This window comes from Phacochoerus africanus, chromosome 1 (genome assembly GCF_016906955.1).
Source record: "Phacochoerus africanus isolate WHEZ1 chromosome 1, ROS_Pafr_v1, whole genome shotgun sequence".
NCBI classification, from domain to species: Eukaryota; Metazoa; Chordata; class Mammalia; order Artiodactyla; family Suidae; genus Phacochoerus; species Phacochoerus africanus.
In genome coordinates, this window is record NC_062544.1 from 106024498 (window position 1) to 106046058 (window position 21561).

At 41.5% G+C, this 21561-nt stretch overlaps 1 protein-coding gene across 3 annotated transcripts in view; it reads right to left on the bottom strand.

Moving 5' to 3' along the window:
• Window positions 1-21561, bottom strand: part of ULK4 (unc-51 like kinase 4) — a 521416-nt gene that overhangs the window by 416041 nt on the left and 83814 nt on the right. For all 3 annotated transcript variants that reach the window (XM_047770666.1, XM_047770657.1, XM_047770675.1), the window contains 2 exons: window positions 10251-10358; window positions 3184-3267 (listed from right to left, as the gene is read on the bottom strand). In XM_047770666.1, the coding sequence (XP_047626622.1) occupies window positions 3184-3267; window positions 10251-10358 (192 nt within the window). The remainder of the gene's footprint in view (window positions 1-3183; window positions 3268-10250; window positions 10359-21561) is intronic.

The following is a 21561-nucleotide window of genomic DNA, read 5'->3' on the forward strand; positions in this document are numbered from 1 at the left end:
TTTTCAAAACAGGAAACTCCAAAAGCCAAGATAAACAGAAATATGGTCATCCTCATTACTAATCAAGAAAATACATATTAAAACTACTTTGAGGAGTTCCCGTCGTGGCGCAGTGGTTAACGAATCCGACTAGGAACCATGAGGATGCGAGTTCGATCCCTGCCCTTGCTCAGTGGGTTAATGATCCGGCGTTGCCGTGAGCTGTGATGTAGGTTGCAGACACGGCTCGGATCCCGCGTTGCTGTGGCTCTGGCATAGGCTGGTGGCTACAGCTCCAATTGGACCCCTAGCCTGGGAACCTCCATATGCCGCAGGAGCGGCCCAAGAAATAGCAAAAAGACCAAAAAAAAAAAAAAAAACTCCTTTGAGAAACCATTTAATGTCAATGGGATTGAAAAAAATTTATAGTGTGACTATATTAAATATTCAAGAAGATGTAGGTTAATGTGTACTCCACTCTGCTGATGGGAGAGAGTATAAATGAATACACACACACACACACACACACACACACGTGTGTGTGTGTGTGTGTGTGTGTGTGTGTGTGTGTGTGTGTGTGTTCCTGTACTGAGACATATACTAACAACATACTGTTCAGAGATACAAATGAACTACAGTTTATACAATCAGCATGTATCAATCTCAACCTTATTTTAAACAAACAAACAAACAAAAAATCTCTAAAGAATATTGGAGTTCCCGTCGTGGCTCAGTGGTTAACAAATCCGACTAGGAACCATGAGGTTGCGGGTTCGATCCCTGCCCTTGCTCAGTGGGTTAAGGATCTGGCATTGTCGTGGGCTGTGGTGTAGGTTGCAGACGCAGCTCGGATCCCGCGTTGCGGTGGCTCTGGTGTAGACTAGTGGCTACAGCTCCGATTGGACCCCTAGCCTGGGAACCTCCACATGCCAAGGGAGCAGCCCAAGAAATGGCAAAAAAAAAAAAAAAAAAAGAATATGGTGCCAGTCCATTTATACAGAGTTCAACACTTAGAATCAACCAATGTAATATTCAGCAATGCATTTAAAAAGGGAGGAAATGCCTCTGAGGCTTATAGGGTTAAGATGCTGCAGCTGAGGCACAGGTCACAACTGCGGTGCCGGTTTGATCCCTCGCCTGGGAACTTCCAAATGTCACAGATGCAGGAAAAAAAAAAAAAAAAAAGCAGGGGAAACACTATAACCAAAAACTCTGGAAAATAAAATTTTAAGACAGAAAAAAAAAAAAAGAGAGAAAAACTTGGAAAAGTTTATCACCGAAGTCAGAACAGTGGTTACTTTCAAGGAAAGAAAATACAAATTGCAATCCAAGACGACTGGAAAAAATTCTCTAAGCAACTGGACCTCTTTGTATCCTGAGTTTAAATGGGTCAAGGTATATGCTTTTAATCATATTCACACATTTAATATACTCTTCTGTATACGAGGTACATTTCACAAGAAAAGAAGCTACATTAAGAAATACCAGCAGGGGCTGAGAAAAAAAAAATTTTAATCATTGAAAATAAGCAGCTTAAAAATTATTTTTCCTTCAACCATGTCCTGAATGCATTAGACAAATAAGCTCAAGAATTGCTACAAGTGAATTATTTCTGTAAGGACAGAAATCCCTCTTTAGGGAGAATAATTACCTCTCAATTTATCTGTTTTATAGGGACAATATTAATGTACATGCTGCCAAAGCATATACCTAAATGCTCTTCAAACACATAAAAATTTTATAAATTAGAGAGTTTTGGACTTTACCTTTAATAAGAAATATATAAGGCTTGCCATGCATACCAAGTCGATAAGAGACAAGTTTGTATATTCATTACCATTAACTACATCATGAGCTACATCACTATTTGACAATTATTATTAATTGTTTGTTAACAATACACATGTATATCAAACACTCTTCTTCATAAAATGTACTCAATTAAAAACACATTGAGTAGGGAGGAGATATTTAATAAAGGATACTACCTCCTAGATTGGAATTAATTTTTTCCTACACATTAAAGTTTTATAATTAAATAGCACAGTTTTAAAAGTGTCTTTACACCATTAAAAAAAAACCCTAAAAGACTCCTTTCTCCCTTGAGCCCCTATACTTCATCCTTTTGCATTTTTGCACTTGACATATTCCACTGTGTTCTTATCTCCCACAATAGGTAGGGCATGAACAGGCATTTCTCCTCCTTCACCAGTGAGCCCAGGTGTGCTGGGAGGCCTTAAATGATAAAATGATAAACCCAAACGTGTCTTTTGACTCTAGATGAAAACAACTCAATTCTCATGCTGTCGATAAAGTACAATTTACTGGCTTCATTCACATCCCACGATGACAAGTGACTATATCTTCAACCCCACAGGCTGGGAAGTGTTCAAACTTCCTCTCCGGGTCACTAGGGGAAAACCATGCTGAGATTTTCTACACTTGGAACATTATTCCATTACCATATGCCGCAGGAAGTAATGAACTCTCAGGAAGTAATGAACTCAAAAGGAAGATGTTTATTTTGACACTTTTTTCATTCCTTAAGGAATGTTTTTAGCCCCCGGCTTTGCCTTGGGTGAAACTATGTCAAGGTTTAAAGCAAACAGAAAATGCCAACCTTTTAGGTCAGTGACTACACCCTCCACATAGTTACACATAGCAGCTATATATACAAGTTGGTTGGCTGGCCAGCTAGCTGATTTTCAGCCATTAACAATAGCAAGTGAAGGGATGTGAATCAACTGAAAAATCATGTCACGTAATAAATACTACTTAATATTAAAATCAATGGATGCAAGTGGCCACTTCCCTGGTTTTGAACCACAAAAAAACGGCAACCTGATAAGACAATCACAGGGCTTCTGAGGCTCACGGGAAACTCTCTGCATACACCTTGTCTGTGAAACTGGTCTATCAATAAATTTAAAAGGGGAGAGATTAAGAATATGTTATTGAAAGCTAATTAGGTTGTTTATACTTGCTTTCATCTCTTAAAAAACAAGACATTTAAACAAGTCAACAAGAGCGCTACATTTGCTCCACCGTAGGTCACTGGCTCACAGGGGCTTGTCGAGATTATTTAAATTCAGGAGCAAGATTTGGTTGACAGGTCCCGCACTGCTGCAGGCTACAATCCTCCCAGAGTGCCTGCAGGGTTATTACAATTGCAGGCGGCTACAGAGGACAACAAAGGAGCCTTACCCCTTCCCGAAGGCACCTCATTAGCACCGTGTACGCAGCCAAGGGAACAGCCCAGCATTCTCGGGGGTTCTTTTTTTTTTCTTCCTAAAATAAAGTGGAAGGAAAGGCAGTGAAGCTCACAGCACAAAAGATATTAACCCATTCAAGAAAAAGGCACGGTTTCATATACACAAACGACCTATAACTTCTTAATATTCTATTGAAGGTACAACTTCCTACCTGACAATTTCGACCTGATTAGGGGTCTTTTACTACACTGTATGTACCAGGGATTTCTTCTATGTCCCATACGATGTTGTTAAGATGCCCTCATCAGAAGCTAGATGAAAAGAACTAAGAAGTGACAATATAATCTGGTGGATAGAGAAACCATTCCATTGATAATTATAAATGATGATATGGATAGTCCTATATAAAAGGTATGACATTATCTGGAAGGACTTGAAAGAACCGAAGAATACACAGCTTTGAGTGGTATCTCATAGGAACAAGTAAAAGGCAGCAGGCTACTCAGCAGGACAATGAGCTCAATAAAAGTCAGAAATTATGATCATCAGGTACACTTATTTTAATGGCACCAGGAAAAACGCTTTCACAGAGGAACCCAAGTAGAGAGACAACCACAAGAACACCCCTGTAACATATCGAAAAAAATTACAAAGTAAATCAGGGGCTACAGAGAAAGGTGGGGAAAAAATAATCTCTTTAAAGAGACCACAGCAATACAGAGATACTATAAAAAATAAATATGGAAAATGTGGATTTGAAAAGTAAAATAATAATAATAATCCTTCAGGAATTCCCATTGTGGTTCAGTGGATTAAGGACCCAATGGTGTCTCTGTGAGGATGCAGTTTTGATTCCTGGCCTAGCTCAGGGGATTAAGGATCCAGCATTGCCACAAGCTGTGGTGTAGGCCACAGTTGCAGCTCCAATTGAACTCCTGGCCAGGGAATTCCATATGCCACAGGTACGGCCATAAAAAGAAAAAAAATCAAATAAAAAAGCGAAAAAAAAAAATCTTTAAAGCAGAAGAAATTAGGTTCTGCTTAGAGAGAAAATTTCAACATGTTAAAATTCATAATAATCCAAAAGTATTTAATAGCCATGGTGGGAACTGTGACCCATTAAAGATGGACCCTTAATCACAGAACATCTCATATGGTCATAATCTAGACATTATCATCCAGAGCTGCTCCAGTTCAAAAATCACTGATTTCAACACCCAATTTAACTTCCAAATACAACTTTCTTCTCTTTCAGCTCATTTATTTGAAACGCCCTCCACAACCTTTCCTTACATTGCTGGATGCTGTGCCCCTTCTCCCCAGCCACCCCCCTTTTCTTGCCCCCAGTCTATCCCCAATCCTCCCTGGCAGCCACTTTGATTCCCTGGTCTATCATTTAACCACTCTTGCCAAAGGCCTCTGCCTTTGGAGCTCCCATGTCTGGGGAAACGCAACCTTGGAGGTAGCCCAGGAGCAGCAGGGCTCCTGGATGGGGTGACACCCAGAACACAGAGTTGGAAGTTCCCATTGTGGCTCAGTGGGTTAAAAACCTGACTAGTATCCATGAGGATGTGGGTTCAATCCCTTGTCTCACTCAGTGGTTAAGGATCCAGCATCTGCTGCAAGCTGTGGTGTAGGTCTCGGATGAGGCTCAGATCCTGCATTGCTGTGGCTCTGGTGTAGGCCAGCAGCTCCAGCTCCAGTAAGACCCCTAGTCTGGGAACTTCCATATGCCACAGGTGTGGCCCTTAAAAAAAAAAAGAACAGAGTCCACAAATGACTTAGGATTGGCAAGCCCAGTGACCTTCCACGTCACTCTCCAGGTCTGTTTCTCTCTCCGACCAATTCCCTCTCTTTCAACCCCATGACCTTCCCGCCACTTCACCTACTTTTCTCCTTCACAGACACCATGGAAGCGTGAGAAAGGAATGACTAACTCACTTCCACCTCAAACCATCTGATCATGTAAGCACCCCTCCCACATGGGCTCACGACCCTGTCCCCAGCCTGCTTTATTCAGCATAAGGTTCTGGACTAGCCCTGATTGCTCCTGAGTGCTCAGAGTCCTATCTCCACAGGAGCCTTTCCATTTCCACTAGAATCAGTGGTCTCTCACTGTCAGAACAGCCCCTCACCCCCCACTCTTTCCATAACCATTCTGGCTTTATATGGACTTTCTCGGTGACCTCACCTCTCCTAAATCCTCAACACACCGCAATTGGACTTTTTTTTGCCTCCCTCACTCCATGTTAAATAAATAAATACATAAAACAGCTCGAGTTTGGTTACCAGGGACTTTCGTGTCACTCAATCCAGTGACTGTGGTTCTTTTTCTTGGACCTTAAGCTACACATTCAGCCCTATTGACATTTCTCTCTTCTGAAATCCCCACTTCTCTCTTATTTTGCTCCTGCTTCACTTAATCTCAGTTAGGGGCTCAGAAGCCTCTCTTACCATTTCCCAATCTAGTCTTCACATTTAAACCAGAGTCATCTTCGTGGCACTTAAAACAGATGACATCCTTCCCCTTCTCAAAACTCTTTAACAACCTCCCCTTGCCCTTAGGATCAATACCCAGGCATCCAACTTGGCTGAGGAGCCCTCCATGGTCACGTCCCTGCCAGTCTCTACAGCCCCTGCCTCCTGCTCACTTCCCTCCTGTCACACTGGCCTTGGTGCAGTTCATGAGTGAGAAAAAAAAAAGCATCTACTATGTGCCAGGAACTCTTCTCAACAATAGCCACGCAAACATGAGCAAGATAGATAAACATTCTGTCTTTATGGTATTTAGTGGGAGATGAATTTTGTTTAATTAAACAAGTCAACATATTGATAAATGCTATAAAGGAAAGCACAGAAGGGTATGGAGTTAGAGGAAGGCTGTAGGGTGGGGTCTCCATCTCCCATGGCTCAGGACCAAGAGAAGGCTCTGCAGGGATCCACGTGAGCAGACAGAAACTGCAAACATCTGGGGGAAAACACTGCAAGAAGGAGGGACAATGCAAAGGTGTGGAGGTAGGATCAGGGCATGAGCAGTTCCAACTCCCCTCGGGAAGGGTGAGAGGGGAGTGAGAGTGGGGATCATGAAGGGACTGGGGAGACAACTCACAAGGGCCCAGAAGGCAACGAGAGGGATTCAGCTGTAACAGCAAGAAGACAGGAAGCCCGGGAGGGCTCTGGGAGTGACACTGTAGTCTCATGAGCTTTAACAGGCTCACTCCGGCTGACATCTGGGAAAAGACTCTAATGGGCACAAGGGTGAAGCAATAAGACCAACTGGGAGCTCTTACGGCAGGTCAGGTGAAGAGATGATTATGGGCTGAACAACAGCAAAAAGACAAAACACAAGAATAGCTAGACTCAAGGCAGTATGTATCCTTGACAAAAGAAAAAAAATTATAAATCTATTGCCTCGTAGTACCCTCTGCACAATCACAGTCTGGCCTTCTATTCTCAAGCTGGTAACCTTGGGGTGTTACCAGAGAATCAAAAGAACAAGGCTTAGGTGTCTACATCATATACCACATGCATGCATGTAAGTATGGATGTGTATACATATATCAATCACTTCAGGTCAGTCACACGAAGCACTGACCTGAGATTTTAAGTTTTACCTATACTCAAGGTGACAATGCCACAAACAGCCTCATCTCATAAGCCATTACTGATTTTTGCGGATCCAGGGACAAAACTTCCTTTTCCAGTTTGCTAACATAAGATGTGGTCAAGGAATTCTCTTCTGGCCTAGAGGTTAAGGATCTGGCATTGTCACTGCTGTGGTTCAGGTCACTGCCAAGGCAGCGGTTCAGTCCCTGGCCAGGGAACATCCACATGCCATGGGTACGACCAAAAGATAAATAAATAAGATGTGGTCAAAGGTCAAGGCCACAGAATCATCCCTTTATTAAAATAGCCATGCTTATATCCAATCGAAGTAACTACCAAGGGAAATGATTCTCTAGACTACTTCTAGAAACAAATAGAAATATATTATTCCATTTATATAAGACTCTAGAAAATGCAAACTAGTCTATAGGACAGAAGACCAATCAATGGTTGCCTGAGGACCCAGAGGGGGCAGGAGGGAGGAATTACAAAGGACCCTGAGGAAACCTATGGAAGCCATAGATATTCTCATTATCATGACTGTGGTCATGGTTTCAATGACATACAACTATCAATGTTCATCAAAACTGGAATCTTAAAACATGTGCAGTTTATGTATGCAAACTGTACGTCAATTAAGCTGGGGGGGTGAAAAAATAGGATACACATACACGCAAAGCACTGGGCTGGACTCCTATCCCTGATAAAATGGCAGCCTAGGTACCTGACTGCTCTTCTAATGAAAGCAATCAGTTTTATTCTGCCAGCCTTAAAATGCCTCAGAGATCTGGAAAGAAAACAAAGAATGATTAAGCCAAAAATCAGCAGCATGCATGAAGGGATAAACTCAGCTTCCTTTTAGTCTGAGGACCTGCAGAGCCAGGTGAATTTGGGCTTTGATGTCAAGGCCATCAGGGCCCAAGGTAAGAGTCAAGTTGACATAAACACTCCAGCCCCACAAAGAACTGCAAGGAAAACTACCTTTCACAAAACTTGGCACACAAGAGAATGTGCCAGTGCAGGAGGAAGACAGGAGGAAGCTCTAAGTACTAACTAGGAAAGACATCCATATTAATTATTAAGAAATAGCTCCAGTGTATGTTTCTCCATGCAGTTTTTTCCTTTTTTTTTCTTTTTTTTTTTTTTTTTTTTTGGTTTTTAGGGCTGCACCCATGGCATATGGAAGTTACCAGGTTAGGGGTCGAATCAGAGCTACAGCTGCTGGCCTACGCCACAGCCACACAGGATCCGAGCCACATCTGTGACCTACACCAAAGCTCATGTTAATGCCAGATCTTTAACCCACTGTGCAAGGCTAGAGATCGAACCCACATCCTCATGGATAGTAGTCAGGCTCATAACCCACTTAGCCACAATGGGAACTCCATGGGCTAGTCTTAATACGGTACAACTATTAAGTGAAAAAAGTTGTGCTACTTGTTACATAAAATGAGACAAAATTAGAATCAAAATTTCTACTTGCTCATAAGTGCAAAAGTAACTCTGTAAATGTAAGAAATTAACTGCAACAGCTATTTTTGGGGGAACTACACAGATGGGGGACAAAAATAGGAAAGAGACCCTTTCCTGTATGTTTTTCCCTATGTCCAAGTTTTCTAGCTTCATGAATTTTATCTCTTCAAAATATAAAATAACTTGAGAATAAATTCAACCAAGCTAAACGTATAAAAGTTTAATGAGCAGAGTGAAGTAACTTAAATGAAAATATTGTATAATATAAATATATGGAAATATCATGTTTTTGTGCTTTAAAGGACAACATACCATAAATGTACTAATATTTTCCTAATATATAGATACACAGATTTAGGACAATTCCAAATATGTGCTGGAGGACATAAAATTATAAAGGTATTATAGTATTTCCCAAATTGACCTACTAGTATTTCCCAAGTTGATCTGCACAGTCAATGCAGTTTTTAAAAGATTTTTTTACAATCATCATAGGAAGCAGTGTTAATACATTTTTGGTTTGAAGATGTTCAGAGTAGGTATGGCTGCAAGGAGTTAATCTCTGTAAAACAGGTATAAATACTAGTAAGCTCTGTGGGTTATATGAAGATTAATTGGGGAGTTCCCACTATGGCACAGGGAGTTAATGATCCAGCTTGTCTCTGTAGAGGCACTGCTTCAATCCCTGGTCTGGCACAGTGGGTTAAGGATCCGGCATTGATGCAACTGTGGTGCAGGCCACAGCTTCAGCTCAGATTCAACCCCTAGCCTGGGAACTTCCACATGCCACAGGTGCGGCCAAAAAAAGAAAAAAATAGAACAAGAAAATTGGGATATTGAGTTTGGTGCCTAAATTCTTATTTTATGATCTGCAAACACTAGGTATTATTAATATAACAAAATGAAAAATATTTTTTAAAAGATGATTCCAAAATTTATTCTGACATGCAAAGAGCTAGGACTAGCTAAGACATCTATGAAAAGGAAGAATAAGGAGGAGAAATTTGTTGTACCAGCTGTCAATGTTAATTATGGAACTAAATGATTTTAAAGACTGATGTTTTATAACAATTATGTTAGTTGCCTTAAAACGACGGTCATTCAGAAAGTCAATTTAAGTTAGATTCTAAGGATACTCAGGTTACATAACATTTAACCAAGCTCTGAAACCAAAATTTAAGTACAAGGAGAGAACTTTTTCATTAACTTATAACTTGCACTTATTTAAAACACTCAGAGCACCAGGTGAATAACTCATAATTTATCTATGTCTACTCAATATATTCCCCCAGAATAAGACATCAAATTCTGCAGTCCCAAATTCTCATGGCCATGTTATGAACTATGTTTGCAGATCATATTTTAAATGGTAATGGAGGAGTTCCCATTGTGGCTCAGTGATAATGCACCCAACTAGTATCCATGAGGATGTGGGTTTGATCCTTGGCCCTGCTCAGTGGGTTAAGGATCAGGCACTGCCATGAGCTGTGGTGTAGGTTGCAGATGCAACTCAGATCCAGCGTTGCTGTGGCTGTGGTGTAGGCCAGCAGCTGCAGCTCTGATTAGACCCCTAGCCTGGGAAATTCCTTCCATATGCCACACCTGCGGCCCTAAAAAAATAAATAATGAATTAAATGGTAATGAAGCTTTTATAGGGAGAACCAATGGCATCCTCTAGCCAAAGATGGCAGAAACCTAGGGAGCCCTTTGGGGACTCTGGTCCATTGGTTTTAACATAAGGTCTAAGATTTTCCTATACTTTAAAGCAAAAGAGGCACTCGGAGAGAGGGAAGACAGACAGACAGAGGGAAAGAAAGAAAGATGCCGAGAGCCTCTCTCCTCCAGTGGTAAAATTTTCCCTAAGTTCCTTAGGTATGCTCAAAGAGGTAAAGTCAAAAACTTATACCAGATATTAATACTTGTCAGCCAGCATATGTCAGAACACATCAAAGAGCAACAGAATTAACCAGAGAGTCTCACCTGTGTGGCTACAAGGTAGATCAGCTCCCCCAGGGTGGGTAAAAGGCACTGTTTTAATTTGCTGTTCCTGAAGTTTTCCCTAATTAATTCCGTTAGGAGAGTAATTGCCTGAAAAGAGGTGGGGAAAGTATATTATTTTATGGGTCTCTCTCAGTTCTTTTAACCTATTAGACAAAAGGCAAGCCACTCTACAAAATTTACCTTCCATTTTTAAGAACTGGTTTCCAAAGTATTTTCAATACATAGATCTTATTTCTGAAGAAAACAACAGTAACTCTTTCACAAGCAGATGCAAATACGTCCAATGAAATAAACTTACCTGCTTATAGCACTTGTCAGTTACCAAGTACCTTGTATCACCATCTTCTGTGAGGCAACTGCTGCTCTATCTTTAAAGCCAGAAAACCAAGGCTGAGGGGGTTGCAGCAACTTACCCCACATCATCCAGTCCCCCTGGAAGCCAGGATCTGAACACAAATTTTCCCATGCCAGATCCCTAGGACGCTCCAGCACACTCCAGTTAGAAAAACCCCTTCGGAGTTCCCATCGTGGCGCAGTGGTTAACAAATCCGACTAGGAACCATGAGGTTGTGGGTTCGGTCCCTGCCCTTGCTCAGTGGGTTAACGATCCAGCATTGCTGTGAGCTGTGGTGTAGGTTGCAGACGCGGCTCGGATCCTGCGTTGCTGTGGCTCTGGCGTAGGCCGGTGGCTACAGCTCCGATTCGACCCCTAGCCTGGGAACCTCCATATGCCGCGGGAGCGGCCCAAAGAAATAGCAAAAAGACAAAAAAAAAAGAAAAAAGAAAAACCCCTACACTTTATTAAACTTTTCAATGATTCCTTCAAAAATATGAGAGTGGCTATATTATACCAACATTTCAATACAGGTCACTTTGACATTCTGCAGCATACTTTATCAGATCTAGTTAATTTACTAGGACTCATTCTGAGAAAATCACGTACACTCCACGCCAAAATTTATATCCCAGAACACAAGGTAATCAAATCGCAGTGTGACCATGAAGCAAGGCTGAATGGTTTCAGAATGATACTTATAGAATGAGATGGGGGGACAAAAGGTATATAAGATAGTGTGGAAACACTGCTCTGAAACAGTGTGACTCAAAAGTGTGGTGCACAAGCAAGACAATTTCGTATCATCGACAAGACAGAAGTTTTTATTTTTTTATTTTTATGTATTTATTTTATTTTTTTAAGGCTGCACCCACAGCATATTGAGGTTCCCAGGCTAGGGGTTGAATCAGAGCTGTAGCCGCTGGCCCACATCACAGCCACACCAGATCCGAGCCACGTCCGTGACCTACACGACAAGCTCATGACACTGGATCCTTAACCCACTGAGCAAGGCCAGGGATCAAACCTGTGTCCTCATTGATATTAGTCAGATTCATTTCTGCTGAGCCACAATGGGAACATATATCAAAACATTACGTTGTACATCTAAAACTAACACAATGTTTTATGTCAATTATACCTCACTTTAAAATTAATTTTAAAAGTTTAAAAATTTTAAGTAAGCATTTAAAAACTGTCAGAGGAAATGGACAATGCTATGAACATCCCACCATGCAACCACTGGTCCTGATTTACAAATAAGAGTATGGGAAAGTTGGAGATGCATGTCAGGTAGCTGCACAAAAGACATGCACAGAAGGAACACTTGTTGATGTGGTGGGGTTTTTTGGTTTGTTTGTTTTGTTAACTTGTTTTTTCAGCTGTACCCACAGGATGCAGAAGTTTCCACGGACTGAAGCTGCACCACAGCAGTTCTAAGGCCAAATCTTTAACCGCTAGGCCACCAGGGAACTGTGACATATTTTTTTCCAAATAGCTTTATTCAGTAACAGCTGACCTACAATGAAATCTATTTAAAGTGTACAATTAGGTATCTTTGACATATGCACACACCTGTGAAATCATCACTACAATCGAGACAGCAACGCCCCAAAGTGTTTCTTCAAGTCCCCTTAGTAATCCCTCCATCCATCCCACTACCTTTCTCTCCTCCTACAGATGTCTTTTCTGTCATTAGTTCGCATTTTCTAGAATTCATTTAAATGGGATCATATACTGTGTATTCTTATTTGTCTGGCTTTTTCACGTAGCAAAATGCATTTGTGATTCTCCATGTTGCTGTATTTACATACAGTTCATTCATTGTTATTGCTGAGCAGTATTCCCCTATACAGGGATACCACCTTGTGCAACTCCCACCACCCATTGCCTTACACACAGAGAATCCCCTATAGAAAGAGGCTGAGGAGCAAAAAGGAATCACACACATCACATTAGCCCTAGAAGGCTACCTCTAGACGCAGTCTTCCTTTTCCTTCAACCTCTACTGATCATCCACTGACCATCCACTAGTATTACACCGAACCATCTGAAATTAACAACATTCAGCCTTTTTCTTTTTTAACCTACAGAAACAGCAATCCGTCACCAGCACACTTGCTATAAAAGAACGGATAAAGGAATTATTATAAAGAGAGAGGAAATGATTTTTAAAAAGGAACCTTGGAAATTTGAGGAAGGAAGCAAAAACAGAGTAGGCAAAAATACTGCTAAAAACAATAGGCTTTCCTTCTCTTGTTTTCTAAATTATATATGATGATGCTTGAACTAAGTATAAAAATGTTTGATTTGGTTCTAAATGAACTTAGATGATATATTTGAGACAACTATATAAAAATGAGGAGGTTAAATGGCTGAAAAGGGAGGTGAGTTTCTGTTCTTCACTTGAACCGGTAAAATGATGACACCACTAGATTATGCTAAGGTAGGTATAATTATTTACATGTATAATATAAATTAAACAATGTTTTTAAAAGTCAAAAAACATCTAAATAAAGAAATGTATTTTTATGTGTGCATGTGTACTTTATTTTCTGTATATTATGATGTTTTGACATACATAAAAATCTGGCTAGGGAGAGAATGACCCTCCCAGGGACAGCCAAATCTTAGAAAGAGCAAAGGCCCCAGACAGCATGTCATTAATATGCAAACAAGCCCATCCAGAGCCATAAATTCTCTATCTGACCTTTACACTCCAGGAGGCAATATTCTTTGTTTTGTTTTGCTTTTTCTTTTTTTCTTTATACGGATGCACCCATAGCATACAGAAGTTCCCAGGCTAGGGGTTGAATCGGAGTTGCAGCTGCTGGCCTACACAAGAGACACAGTACCACAGGATCCAAGCCTCTGTAACCTAGACCACAGCTTGCAGAAATGCGAGATCGTTAACCCCCTGAGCAAGGCCAGGGATCAAACATGCATCCTCATGGATACTAGTCTGGTTCTTAACCCACTGAGCCAAAACAGGAATTCGAGGAGGCAATATATTCTTCTGCCTTAACCATCCCAGGGCCAAGCACCAGGGAACTGGACACTATCTCAATAGCCCAAAGCCTGCTGAAACCTAAGCCATTTACCCTGCCCTGACTTTCCCTAGGAAACCCCAGTAAACATCATGGCCAAAGCACCCTTGTCTTCTGCCTCCAGACTACACTGGGGTTTTCCACATGGCCCCATGTGCCATGCCTATCTCCAGGACCTGTGAGTACAATAAACTTCATTTCCCTGAGCCTCTCCTCTTCTGGCCATCTCATAAGTATATACAAAAAAGAGATATACTACATTTACGGATAGTAAGACTCACAGTTAAGATGTCAATTTTCCCCAAACTGATAGCCTGGTTTATTGAAATTCCTGTCAAAATCCTAGCAAGACTTTTTAGATATTGACAAAATTATTCTAAAATTCATGTGGAAAAAGAAAAATTATTAGAATAGCTGAAACAATTTTGAAAAAGAATAAAGTGGTTGAAGTTGTTCTACCTAGTTTTAAGACTTATTATACAGCTAAAGGAATTAAGACTGCGTTGCATCATCAGATAGACACTCAGCTCAATGGACCAGAACAGAGAATCCAGAGCTAGCTCCACACAAATATGACCCACTGATTTTTGACAAAGGTACAAAGGCAATACCGTGAAGCGAAGCCAATCTTCTCAAAAAATGACGCCAAAGCAACTGGCTCTTCACTGGAAAAACAAAAAGTAAACCTCGATCTAAGTCTGACACTTTTTTTTTTAGGGCAGCACCCTAAAAAATGTGTGTTTCCTGTGGCACATGGAAGTTCCCAAGCTAGGGATCAAATTGGAGCTATAGCCACAGGCCTACCCTAAAGCCACAGCAACACGGGATTTGAGCCACATCTGTGACCTATACCACAGCTCACAGCAACCACTTAACCCACTTAACTCAGTGGATCCTTAACCCACTGAGCAAGGCCAGGGATCAAACCCACATCCTCATAGATACTAAAATCAAGTTTATTACCACTGAGCCAGAACAGGAACTCTGTAAGTCTGACACTTTATAAAAAATATTAACTCATGGAGTTCCCGTCATGGCGCAGTGGTTAACGAATCCGACTAGGAACCATGAGGTTGCGGGTTCGGTCCCTGCCCTTGCTCAGTGGGTTAAGGATCTGGCGTTGCCATGAGCTGTGGTGTAGGTTGCAGAAGCAGCTCGGATCCCACGTTGCTGTGGCTCTGGCATAGGCCGGTGGCTACAGCTCCGATTTGACCCCTAGCCTGGGAACCTCCATATGCCGCAGGAGCAACCCAAGAAATAGCAAAAAGACAGAAAATATATATATATATATATATATTAACTCAAAACAAATCACGGACTTACATGTAAAATATAAAACTGGAAAACCAGAAGGAAAAAAAAAATAAGATAAAGTCTTTAGGAGCCAGGTAAAGAATAGATTTGATACTAAAAGCACAGAGACACTGTACCAAAGAAGATATCTAGCTGGCAAATAAGCACACGAAAAATGTTCAACATCACTGGCAATTAGGGAAATGAAAATTAAAACCACAATGAGTCATCACCACACAATTATCAGAATTGCAAAAAAAAAAAAAAAAAAGTGGGAGAATACCAACTGCTGCTGAAGATGAGAGAAAATGGATCACTCATACCATTGCTAGTGGGGATGTAGGTACAACCACTCTGGAAAACAGTTTAGCAATTTCTCAAAAACAAATGAACCGGTAAACATGTGGCCACCATAGGACCCAGCAACTGTACTCAACAACATTTACCCCAGAGAAATGAAGATGTTCATCCATCCACACAAAAACCTGCACATCAATGTTCATACGCAGCAACTTTATTTGTAACTGTCAAAACTGGAAATGACCCAGGTATCTTTCAAGAGGTAAATGGTTAAATAAATTAGGGTACAATCATACTATGGAGAACTCAAGCAATATAAAGTAACAAACGTTAACACCTGCAACAACAAGGATGAAGAGCCACAGAAGTATGTTAAATGAAAAAAGCCAACTCTGGAAAGTTACACACCATACAATTCTATTTATATATTCTCAAAATGACAGATGTATAGAAATGGAGAACAGATAGTGGTTGCCAGGGGCTGGAGGAGGGGACCGGGACGTGATAGAGGGAAGCAGCTATGGTTAAAAACGGCAATAATGGGGATCCCTCTGGTGATAAAACTGTTCTGTCTGCTAACTATCCCAATACCAACATTCTGGTTGTAACATTGCACTGCAGTTCTCCAAGATGTCACAATCGGAGAAAACTGGATCAGGTACACCCAGGGTTTCTCTGTACTATTTCTTACAACTGCATGGGACTCTACAATTATCTCAAAATAAAAGGTTTACTTTTTTTTCAAGTCAGTCTCATACTAAATTCAAAGCCCATATCTAACTTTCTACTTCACAAAATCAGTAGGAGGGACTTATGTTGCCTTTCTCCATTTTATCATTCATTGGCATTCTGTATTAGTAGTCGTCACAGGAAATTCAAAACATTTTAACGCTGCAGACCCTTAAAGAAAATAAAACTGTTTGCACTGCCTCCAGCATAACAGAAATTGCTTTGGAATTCAGGGTCTTGTAAATAGACAAACATCACATAAACTACGCAGTAATGATGCAGCAGCCCGACATCTCACTTGCAGTTTAACTTTGGATACCACTAAACAACACGCAACAGATAATGTTTTCTTGCTTTGTCATTTGTGTAGATTTTCCACTTTTTCTATAAAAATTGAAAGAAATATTAACATTACAAGGGAAAACTCTAAGAATAATAAATATATCACAAAAATGACAACACCAAGAAGAAAAAGACATTTTTGGGAGCTCCTGTTGTGGCACAATGGAAAGGAATCTGACTAGGAACCATGAGGTTGCAGGTTCAATCCCTGGCCTTGCTCAGTGGGTTAAGGATCTGGCATTGCTGTGAGCTGTGAGGTAGGTCGCTGAAGCGGTTCGGATCCCATATCGCTATGGCTGTGGTGTAGGCTGGCGGCTACAGCTCCGATTAGACCCCTAGCCTGGGAACCTCCATATGCCGAGGGTGCGGCCCTTAAAAAAAAAAAAAGACATTTTTGTTGACCGAGGTATGACACTCAAATATGCCAAAACTAAACAAAGCAAAAAAGGTAAAATGGATTGTTCTTTGAACTCAGAAACCCAAGTAACATGGAGATGTTGTTCTTATGCATGTTTTCCTGTAATCTGTAAAAATTCGCCTGGCCTTGTAACACTGAAACTAAAAGACAAAAAAATTAGGACAGATATTCAAGTATTATGCTACTATTGCGTGTGTATTTTGGAAAATCCAAGTAAAGGAAAATGAGGGGTTGGGGGGCCGGGGGTATCTCACTTCTAGTACCACTATGGTTTGAGACATATCTACACCACCACTGGGTCTATTATCCTAATAGAAATTCTCCTTCCGCAACCATGGCCATGACTGGTTGCTTGATTACTACAAATAAGAAGTTAAGATTGCAACACTATTTCCTAAACTCCTTTGAAACCAAAACCCCATTTTACAACAACTTTAACCAGGTGAGGCCAGGCCTCTTTTGGCTTTACCTGAAATCACCAGATAGATAGTAAAGGTCAAATCTGTTTCAATCTCACATATCCTGGACTGAGTCTCTTAGGCAGAAAGACAGAAAACTGATGAATTAAGAAGTTTCATGTTTACAAAACCAATATTATGAACTTAAACAAATATAGCTTGCTAGCTCTTGACTCTCCAAATACAGTTTTTAAATATCCACATTAATGGGTATACAATTAACAGCTAAAAATAGAATCTGAATTAAACTCCAGATCTAGTATTTTACTAGGCCAAAGAGATAGTTTTTAAACCCTATTTAACTACTCCCAATGGGAGATACAATAGCAGTCATCACCAAAACAAAATCTTTTTTTTTTTTTTCTGGCCCATGCTCGCGGCATGGGGAAGTTCCTGGATCAGGGATCGAACCCATGGCACAGCTATAACCAAAGCCACAGCAGTACCACCACCAGATCCTTAACCTACTGAGGCATAAGGGAGCTCCCAAAAAGTAGGCTTGTGGTTGCCAAAGGGGAGGAGGGTGGGAGGGGGACAGAGTGGGAGGTTGAAGTTAGAAGATGTAAGCTATTATACATGGAGGGAATAAACAAGGTCCTAGAGTGTAGCATAGAGAACTATATTCAATGTTTTATGATAAACCATAATGGAAAAGAGTATTTTTAAAAAGAGCGTGTGTCTGTGTGTGTTTATCTGAATCATTCTGCTGTACAGCATAACTTAATGCAACAACGTAAATCAACTATAGTTCAATTAAATAAACCAGATGCTGTTCAGTATTCTTCCCTAACCCCTGAAGTAAGAGGCATTCCACCACCTCAAATGAACGGAGAATTCCAATTCAAATCACACTTCGCCCAGCACTATTTTTTTTTTTTATTTAGAATACCATTTTCAATGTCCCACACATGGCAAAGGCACATAAAATAAGAGCCTCATAATCCTTTCTTCAATTTTATTTGTGTTAAATCTTAGATTCCTCTGGGTATTATATTTCTGATTAAACTTGGCAAATAAAATCCCATCTGTAGACTTGAAACTCCAAACCCTCTTTTTCACAAGCGTTGGTTTAAAAAATGTCAGAGAAAAGACACACTGGACAGGTAAGAGGCCCACAACAGGGAGCAGAAAGACGGTAATCCTCTTTGAAGAGAAAAAAAAAATCCATTCTGTATTTTATAACTGAAAATGTTATTACTATGTTGCAACACTGTAAGACGTTCTCCTTGGTGAGGTCCAGATATCAAAATTGTAACATTTGCATCTGTAGATGTAACCTTTAATCTCTAATTATCTGTGTTGATTGGGTAACAGCATGCAAATTGGCATCTAACTCCTAAAAGTTGAGAATCCGGAGAAGCAGCAGCAACTGCTATCTTGTCACTTCCCTGGTGAGGCCTAAATGTAAACAAACAATGTGTAGCTAGTGGATTTTTTCTCTTAAAGATAATGAACTGTCAGGAAAAGCAAATCAAATGCCTAGATAGATTTCTCAGTCTTTTAGAGTCATAGAAAAAGTTTGGAAGTACTAGGTACACAAACTTTATCTAAAGTTTCTGGATTTTTTTTTTTTTAATTAGATGTCAACAAATTTTAACTGCAAAAGAATTTGTCATTTTTTTGGTCACCAGTCTCCCAGTCCCTCTACCTAATACCACTCAAACTCCTTTTAAAGAAGTACCTCTTCCATACTGTGCTTAGTCTGTGGGGATGACAAAGCAGGCGCTGGGAGGGGAGCTCTTCAAATATGGAAACGGCCAGGGTCCCCGGCTCTCTTCAGAAACATCTTTCCTCCCATAGTCTGGTTCAGTGAAGGGGAAGCCACAACCCAAACAGCCGTCAAGGCCCTCGCTCAGAAATCTGAACTTGAGTGGAGTGACAGAGAATAAAGGAACAGCTGAAGTTCACGTGTTCTTTCTAGCAATGGCCCCAAGCAAGAGGGTCTAAGAGGGTCCTGCTCCAAAGGCCCTCTGGGGCTGCCAAGTCCTCACTGTTTCAAACCTTCTCTTGGAGTCTTGAACCTTGCTCATTTCCTCCTAATAAAAACCCTTTATGCTTAATTAAGTTAGGCAGAGTCAATGTGCCAAAGCAGTAAAGAGTGCTTGTGACATGCAGTTCTACTCCCTTCCTGGACACACACAACTATTTCCCAGTTCCCCTGGGATTGGGTGGGGCCGCATGACTAGTTCCAACCAAGTGGCTGAACACAAAAATGATGTACATACACATGTATGCTACTGTCCATACCCTATTCCTCCTCTGCCCCAGGAGACTTGAAAGCATCATGCTGGATGGAGAAGCCATGTGAGATGGAAGTAGCCTAGAATGCTGGGGTCAGCTGCCTTCAGGGCCACCTAGGGCAGTAGCAAGAGCATCTTAAGCCTCTGACATTTTGATGGTCTCCATGACCACAACATTAGCTGGTCAAATGCTGACTGAGACAGAACCCTAAGTCATCCAATTTAAACAGACCACTCTAGTTATACACAGTAATGACAGAGTTTTCACATTTTAAAATAATCACCAACAAAACAAGTCAGTAAACTACTTTGCTCATATTTTAGGGGAGAAGAAGATCACTTGTGTGGGAGCTAAGGATCTGCCATTAAGATTTATATTATGGAGGAGTTCCTGCAGTGGCTCGGGGGTTAATGACTCCGACTAGGAACCACGAGGTGGCAGGTTCGATCCCTGGCCTCGCTCATGTGCAGGTGGCTCAGACTCCCATAGCACCTATCCCCCATTGGATGATGCCAATTGTAGTGGCAGTTTCAGATGTGGCATCTTTACAGAAGCAAATCGACACAGCTCCTGGCACTCGGAATGCCTTCTTTTCTGTTCCGAACAATGAATAAAATCAGAAGCAGTTTCTACTTGCTGAACTGCTCCATATCAAATCTCCCGCTCGCTCCTAATATGGTCCAGAGGAACTCTGACCATCTGATAATCTGCAGGACATCACACTGTTCCATTAGGTTGATGACATTATGGGAACTGGACCTGGTAAGCAGCACCCTAATTGCATGCCACAGCACAGGAGATAAATCCTGCAAAAAGTTCTTGGTCTATTAACACTGGTGAAGTTTCTAGGCATCCAGTAGTCTTGGAGCATGTGATCACACTCCTTCCAAAGCGAGAGAATTTGCTGCACTAGGCACCACCCACCAAGATCAGGAGGTCCAATGATTAGTGAGCCTGTCTGGACTTTATAGCCTCCAACCTATTTAGTGATCACCGATAAGGCTGTCAGTTTTAAGAGTGGCCAGTTTTAAGAGAGGCCAAAGAAAGAGTTCTGCAGTGGTCCAAGCTGCTCTGCCACGGTCAGCAGAAATACTGCTGTTGGAACTGACTGTGGCAGACAAGGATGTTACAGAAAGCCTGTGGCAACCCCTAGTAGCAGGATCACCGCATAGATCCCCTAGAAATTTGGAATAAGGTCTTGCCCTCCTCTCTGCCAACCACCATTCTCTTAGAAAAGCAGTTCCTGGCTTGTTGCTGGGCCCTGGCTGAGACTGAGTGTCTGCCTCCAGAATACTAAGGGACCTGATCTGCCCATCAAGAACTGAGGGTTACCATAAAATTCATTAGGTACAATGGCACTTTATTTCAAGATTGCAGTGGTATGTATGAGCCCAAGCCAAGCAGATTCACTCACTCACATCCCATGTGCAGGTGGCTCAGACTCCCATGGCCCCTATTCCCACTGCTCAGCCACCTCTCCCTTCTCAGCCATCCCCATGCCATCCTAGAGAGTTCTCTATTTCCTCCCTCCCACAGGAAGACCTAGGGCACACATGGGTTGGCACGTTACATCTGCACCCGTAGAAAGTGGATGGCCACCTCACTACAATCCCATCCAAAGGTGGCCCAGAAAGGCAACGGTGAAAGGAGTCGGCAGAACTTTGTTTACAGTAAATGTACATGGACTGCCCAGAGAGAGGTGGACTCAGGGGTGCACACCTGTATCAAATAGGCTTGTCAGGGGATCAGAAACTCAGAAAGGAAGCAATTGCACCAAAAAAAAATATTAAAGTCTGGGAGAGAGAAGTATTGATGGGCTCTTGGAATGGGAACAGAGGGTAAAGACATTCATAACCCACCATTGAAATGCCTGCAAGAGGGCATCACTAGGATGCCAGTCGGCTTCTTCCACCAGTTATACTGGTGCTCACTCAACAAGCCCACATACAAAGAACGGGAAGGCAAGAATGGAAGCAATGCATGGGTTCAACAACATGGACTTCCTGCCACCAAGACGGACCTGGCTACTGCTATTGCTGAGTGCCCAACCTACCATGAACAGAGGCCAACACTGAGCCACAATGTGGCTCTAGTCGCAGAGGGGCCTGGCTCGCCGGCCAGCATCAGG